Source organism: Montipora foliosa, chromosome 2 (genome assembly GCF_036669935.1).
Source record: "Montipora foliosa isolate CH-2021 chromosome 2, ASM3666993v2, whole genome shotgun sequence".
NCBI lineage: Eukaryota > Metazoa > Cnidaria > Anthozoa > Scleractinia > Acroporidae > Montipora > Montipora foliosa.
The window spans coordinates 35,545,343-35,552,842 of record NC_090870.1 but is presented as its reverse complement, the minus strand read 5'-3'; the positions used below and the strand labels follow the sequence as shown (position 1 = coordinate 35,552,842).

The 7,500-nt window shown below is 39.1% G+C and overlaps 1 protein-coding gene across 1 annotated transcript in view; it reads right to left on the bottom strand.

Moving 5' to 3' along the window:
* Positions 1–6,978, bottom strand: part of LOC137992940 (GDP-fucose protein O-fucosyltransferase 1-like) — a 9,238-nt gene extending 2,260 nt beyond the window's left edge. The window contains exons 1-5 of the mRNA XM_068838534.1: positions 6,751–6,978; positions 2,674–2,792; positions 2,197–2,320; positions 1,834–1,996; positions 812–1,007 (exon numbers count right to left, since the gene is read on the bottom strand). Of these exons, the coding sequence (XP_068694635.1) occupies positions 812–1,007; positions 1,834–1,996; positions 2,197–2,320; positions 2,674–2,792; positions 6,751–6,946 (798 nt within the window). The 5' untranslated portion in view covers positions 6,947–6,978. The remainder of the gene's footprint in view (positions 1–811; positions 1,008–1,833; positions 1,997–2,196; positions 2,321–2,673; positions 2,793–6,750) is intronic.
* Between the last annotated feature and the right edge of the window lie 522 nt (positions 6,979–7,500).

Here is a 7,500-nt window from a genome sequence, read left to right as displayed (position 1 = left end):
GCAAGTTGCGATTGGTTTTGGTTTTTCTTCTCACTGGTTGATAAACTGGTGCGTGATTTTCAAACCAATCACTAGGGAGTCGCAATTGCAATCTAGTAGTTACTTTTGACAGTCATTTGAAAACTGCTCTAAAAGCCTATAATAACAAACGGAAGTAAACCAGGCGTCCACAATAACAACATGCCTTGTATAGCTACATTTATGAGTAATAAAGTTACCAATCGGATAAATGGGGTTAGTTTCTCAACAAACTGTGATGCTGGGTTGGTGGGGAGCGAGTGAGCAAATTCGCTCTGAAGAAGGGCTGACCCTCGAAACGTCAGCTTATAAATCTTGCCTATGCAGGATGAGACCAAGTTTCGTGTACATGTGTACCAATCCGATTACCTTTAGGTCACCCATGATGATGATACTAGAAAGGAGTGTCGTAGACGCTGGGTCTTGGAACTGTAAGTTCCTAAGCTACATTCAGAATTCTCCAAACCAGAGTAACATCAAATTATGTCCGATTGTCAACCTGGTTGCAGACTGTGAACCTTAACTTGCGTGACTGTTGTCATTTTGATACATCCACTGCAACTTCCATTTCCATTAGTGGGTTTTTATACCCACTACGAAAAAGCAAAGAACACTTACTCCTCCGATAGTAACGGCAGCCCAGATCCCTTACCAGGGAAAGGATTTATCAATAATACAAATTTTAAAAGGGTATTTCTCAAGGTACCAGAAAAACTATGATATCCTGAGAATATGAACATCGAGCTACACTGTGCAGGTACATGTATTTCATTAAACGAGAATGTGTACTTACAAAATCAATTCCATTGCGAAGATGAATGGCAAGAAATGGTTCATCTTTCAGCACATTCGTTATAAACTTCTTTGCTTCTTTTTCAATCTTTGCAGACCAATGCACATACTTCTGAAGCCACGTGTGTTCCTCCTTTATAGGAAAGGAACCAGGAGCTCCCATCAGGGCTATTACAGGGTAGTCCGATGTTGGAAATCTAGATACCACCGAAAAAGGCAAAATTAACAAAACAAAGTTAACGTAATAAACACAATCCACAAAAGCAAACTAAGGCTCTTACCAAGGGAAAGTCATTTTTTGCCTCGATACTCAAGTCCCAAAGAAATGCAATGCCGATGTGCAATGTGATGGGAGCAATTATTGCTTTTCATCAATGCTTTTCATCTACGTGGCTAAGGTCTCACAACACGTTGGTTAAGGTACATGTAGGTCCTCGTTGTCATGGTTATCATGACAAGAAGTGTCTATGTGTTGTCTTGTCACTGTCAATAGGGACCTTTAGATTGGAGGACAAGGAGGGCAACGAGTACAAGTTTTCCGTTCTGAGCACGCGCACTTGAAAAAATGTCAGCCTCCAAACCTTATATGCATGCTCAGTACGAAAAACTCGTCCTCCAATCTAAAGGTCCCTATTGTTGCTGCCAAATCACAGTCATTATTGTTCTGACTCATAATTGTTGTCACCATGATCATAACAACTACTTAATAACTGAAAGTGAGGTTGTTACTGCAAAATCTCAAACCAAGGCCTTGCCGTATTGACCAAGCAATAGCGAAGTCAATACAGCTAGGCCAAGGTTTGAGATTTTGCTGTAACGACCGAACTGTCAAGGTTATTAAGTTGTTCATTATATGGCTAACAGAACTGTTCTAAAGAAGAAAAAACTAATTTGCATAATCCATAATCTGCCAGTTGGCATTATGGGAGAATAATGCCCTAGCGCTTCGTTGCTCTTAGCCAACCACAGCACGTGTTACATCGGCCAGAAACACTAGCCATATAATAAAATATATATCTATACCTATCATTCCAACCATCTCTGACCCACTGCTGGTCTGCGTCCCATAACAAGCCACGGTGTTCCCTGTAGTCATCAAAATTAATGTTAAAGTGATCCCAGAAAGGACCAAATGGATTTCCCTCCTTCATTCTGCATTTGTCATCACTAAATGAGTAGCAGAAACCTACAGCATAAAAATTAAAAAATAAAAAGCCTTCTGAAACGCTGCAAAAGAGCTTAAAAGCAAAATTGTTCTTGAAACTTCCTCTGACATTGCCATGTCAATATCAAATGAAAAAGAACAAGAAAACAACCACAAGAAAATAATAAATAAATTACAAAATTATGTTGTGAAGGAATTACCATAAACAACAAAAGTCAAACCTATACGTTTCCCAGGTGGCCAAACACTGGGTGCAATATTCTTCATAAATGTTTCCATTGTAACAATCTTGTGATAATCTTCAAGTGGCTTTACAAGAAACCAATTATCAAAAGGTACCCTATCCTGTGATGAATAAACACACAAAGTCTCTCATTAAACTACATATTTAGAAAGAAGAATGAAAAAAGTATGCCTGAGAGAAAAGTCCAAATGGAGTGTCTCAGTTACTGGCATGGGGACAAGCCTCTGTGTGATTTAAGAAAGATTCTTCCCACTTAAGCCCCCTGCCTTATCCTCTTCAGTAATAATCGATACCATGGGTAAAAGATGAAGGTAAAGTTGCACACAAGCAACTGAGGGTCACACAGCTGGAGCTTACCCTGGTTTCAAGTAGCATAACATGTAGCAGCTAAGGGTATTGCTAGTTGGCATCCGTTTTTGTTATAAATTGTTGACTTATCCAAAACCAAACTTACAGAGCCACCAATCTTATTGCTTGGGTACACTATCCATGGGGGAAGTACAAGTGTACGATTGAGTCCCTTTGCAAATGCCAGTGACCCCATAAACTGCTCAGCTTGGTTCCCAAAGCGACCTGTGAATGAAAGAAAAAATGAGATAAAGAAACAGTTGATGAAACTACAATAACAGTATAAATTATTGCACCTAGTCTTTACATTTAATAAATCTGTGAACTCCAAAGTTCAACTTTCAACCGAGATTTTACTTTTCTCTGCCACCAATCACATTTGCAGTAACCGTTGGCTGACTTTCAGGAGAGAAACCAACAAAGCAGATCGAAACTGGCCAATCGCAATGATAGATCTGCTCCATTCACCTGCTTTCCAAACGTAACTGAAGGTAGTGACAGTCTGAAACCATTACGTGGAATATGTATGCAAGTTAATATTTACCGGTAGGTTACAGTAAAACAGAAAACAATGGAGACTGTCAGTTAACTTGAATAGATAACCAATCCATGATTACAAGGGTTTTTAATAAGAATTTGAGTAGGTGGCAAAACCTAAGGAGTAGGTGGAGAATGGAGCTTGCAGGGGGTTTGGGGCCTCTTAGAATGCATTTCCTGCATTCTGGAGCATGAATTTGAACACTAATATCACTAAATCTCAACTTTTTTACTTCAGAGAGAGTACATGAGTGCTCTAAATTTTTTTGGAAATGCAGTTGATGGCAAGAGAAATTTTGGGTTTTGAACAGACACTAAAATAGCGCGACATAGCCCCTTAAGGCTCCAATGCATTCTATACAGCTGCATGAAATGTATTTCATCTGTCGTGACAGAAAATGTTGTCTTGTCACACTTCAAATGTAGTTATCAAATCAGGCAGCTTACACCACATACTGGATTGCTGGACCGCTGCCTCAAAACATGTGTGCTCGATTTTCGATCACTGCCTTTGACATGCACAGGAATACAGAATTCAGGCATCTCTTTTGTTTTTCATGAACAAAACATTGCCGATCCAAGGCTCATGTTCTGTTTGAATGTTTCTCATGTTATTCGCAAAACAAACCAAAAATAAATAAACTTAAAATAAAAATACATGTAGCCACAAAATGACTCATATAAGAATAATAAAATGCATAATCATTGGTGTCACAATCTTGTTGACTGCAACGTTTCAACCACTTCCTGCTAGTCTTCATCAGGTGATAAGGTTGAACAGATCACCTGATGAAGAACCACAGTAAGTGGTCTACAACCTAAGTGACTGCATCGTGACACAAATGATTATATGTTCTATGATTTATTTTATACCACCATGACGACCAATAACCACCCTTATTATGTGACTAGCTCCATGAGCATGCAAGATGAAACAAATCACTGTGTTCTGATTGGCTACCCGAGCGGGCAAGATGGAGCTATCTTGCCCACTTGGGATTTCTTACTTGGTCCCGCAAGATCAAAGATCAATTTTTGGTGTTTATCCCATATAATAAACCCTTTTTCTTTTTGTGCTTGTTTATGGACCAAGACAAAGATGCAAAAAAAAAAAGAATTTGGCCAATATCCAGCCATCTTGACCTCATGCTTGGTCAATAACCCATACATTCTATGATATTGACCCAAATAATTATTATTATTTTTGCATAATAGCAATAATCACATTTAGAAAATACTATCGGAAACACAAAAGGACAAGGTTTTTCCTCTTAAAATAATGTACTAATTTTATTACAAAGGGAGCTACATGATTGAAAAGCAGTTCTTGTATAGCTGTTTTCTAGTGTGCAATTCATCCAGCGTTGTGTTTGAATTAAAAAGTACTACTCAAAATGGTAGTAACATGCTCCTAATTATCCAGAGATAAACTGTCAAAATCTGAATACAAAAAATTATGTATTTCAGAGGGAGACTCCATGCTTCAGCAATGTAAATTTAGTCTTGATGATCACCACATGATTGCTGAAGGGATCCCAGTTAAACAGTCAAAGTGAAAATTTTGGCTTCATCAAAAACAATGCTATTATGTCTCTTTGATAAGAGATTTTTAAAGGCTTTAACATCCATTCAATTTTGTTGAACAGCATTGTCAAAACCATTTGCCACCCCCCCCCCCCCCACCTTTCACATAATGTCCCATTTACCCTTTCACCCCAGAACTGGTCTAAACCGGCCATACTTGGTATTTTACTGTGTCTAACCCCAGACAATTTTAATCGTCAATGGGGAAGCCCCAGGAGTCAATGGGTTAAACTTTGCTTCAACAACCATTCAACATTTCTTTGTTATCGCGAATGTTGAATGAAGTTGACGCCATTTGTCACCCTTTTCAACATTTGTTAGGTACAACTGTATGCGCATGCTCACTACCGTAAAGACTCGCAGATAAGCCGCACCCCGAGTTTAGCAACTCAAATTTTGGAAAAAAAGTTTTTCATGAAAACAACTGGAAAGAAATCCAAAGTCGAGAGCATGAAGTGTTCTCTTCTTCATCCAAGGCAAACTCGTCAACAATGGATCGAAAAATACTTTCAAGTCTCAACCGTAATTTTAGCTCTTTAGCAGAATAAACATCATGTCCACCACTTATGACACATGATTGATATTATTCTGGTATTTGTTCACAGTTATTTCTCCATTCAAGGCAGTTTTTCCATAGAATTTTGCTCGTAAATTTGTTGTATTCTTGCATGCACTGTGCGAAGCTGTGTAACCAGGCATAATATCGGACGATGGAAGACTGGACACCGAAATTCACAGCACCTTTCCCAAATGGTCTCGCAGATAAGCCGTACCTACGATTTTGATCGCAAATTTTTGGAAAAAAGGTGCAGCTTATCTGCGAGTCTTTACGGTAATTAGTCTCTCAACAACATATCCATGTCTGTATCCATCGTAACAACCGTGGGATGAATAAAAAGCCCCTGAGTGAAGCTTTGTTGAACCAAATGTTGATGATGTATAATTTGAAACCGTTTGCCACCCCAACATTGAACATCTCTCAGCAGCGTTTAACAGTGTTCCATGAAAATGAACGGTTGTTGACGCAAATGTTCAAGCCGTTTGAGTACACCTTAAATGACTTGGAGTTTACATTTTAGAGCAATAGTTTGGAAAGTCATTATATATTTAACAAACTGATACATGGTATCCTGATGTAACAAGTCAAGATTTTATCAAAAATGTTCTTAACTACTGGTTTAATCCACAAAAAGTGCCAATTGATGTGAAACAGCAAATCCAGAGTTCTTCGTCATTAGTTAGTCTCTCTCCCCCCCCCCCCCCTCCCTTCCCTTTTGTTTTGCACTCTAGTCTCATTTTTCACAAGGCCAAAACATCAAACATGCCAATCCTCTGTCCTTCTTCTGAAATCTCACAGAATACCTTGGTAAGCTAGCTAAAACGAAGCCAAATGAAAAAATTTCTCTAACGTTTTTGAGCTCATAAACAAAAAAGTCACACAATTCAAAATTAATATGGATACCCATGCTTATGAATTATAAATTATTGTACTCCAAAGATTATGTGTTTCCAACACAATAGGCAACTTTCACAATAGTGCCATTTGACTAACTACCAGAATTCATTTTGTTTGTCTTTCTTACATAAATTTTGCATTTCCATTAGGGTAAAAATAACAATAGCTCTAAATTAGCACGAGACAAGAAAACCTGTAGGATTCTGGTGCTTGAAGTCAAATGCCTCACCATGTAAAATGTCCTATTGTTCGTGTGGGGGAATCGAAATACACCGTGTGTGGGAGAATCGACTTACGCGTGAAACGACCAACATCCTGGAAGACACATTAAAGTAATATTGGTAGTCTAGACGTAAAAGGCATCTCGTACCTCGTCTCGTCTTTTTTTTTAAGACAGACGCACGTGCACCAAAACTCTTTGCCCAAGCTTACAATTGTGGTCCCGGACGGAGAAAAAGACGACCAATTAGCCTACTGCCCCCAACATATACTACGGCCCCGATTCAAAACCAGAAAAATTAATGTTACACACTTAAATAATGGTACTTGTCTCACCGGTGAGGTTATTGATAAACTTTATGTTGAGTGATTCAAAACATGACTTACCCATGCATGGGCAGTAAACAACGAACCCTGCCGTAGTGTGTTCACTACCCATAGAAGCGAATGAGATCGGCTGTTGTTCCCCTGGAACATTATACGCTATTTCCGCGTCCAGATTTTCAGCAATGTTTTCTTCGCCATTACAAATAATTGCTAAGTGAAAACTAAGTAGGTAAAGACGAGCAAAACACAACCTCATGTCTGGTGGAGGTCTGGTGGGAGAGGACTCAGGGACAGATAAGCCAGCGGTCACCCGCGCAAGGGAATTCACCCGTTCACACGTGTGGGACCACGTGTGGTTGTTATTTTTCATACGAGGGTAATCAACATTTAACAATTAGACCCGCAGCCCGCAAGGGCTACGGGTCAATAGCCCATGAGGGGAAGCCGAATGGGCTATTGACCCGTGGCCCTTGAGGGCGAAGGGTCTAATTGTTTTTAATAGTATCACCCAACTAGTCGGACAGAAAAGGCAATAATGAAGTTAGCAAATGCAATTTGAAGAAATATTTATTTGGGAATAACAGGAAAGAAAGCGTCACGCTTTTCGCTACTCGAGGACTATTACCAATAGTCCTCTAGTAGCGTGGCCAATCAAAATGCGGACATGTACACTCTGTTGTACTAGTTTGGAGATAGGCTACTTAGTGGTAGAAAATTTAACTGTTGAAAAAGCCTAAACCCTTCAGAATTCCTAACCTTAGGCCTAATTAGGCAAAATTAAACAATATTTAGACTTAACTGTTAGCACTT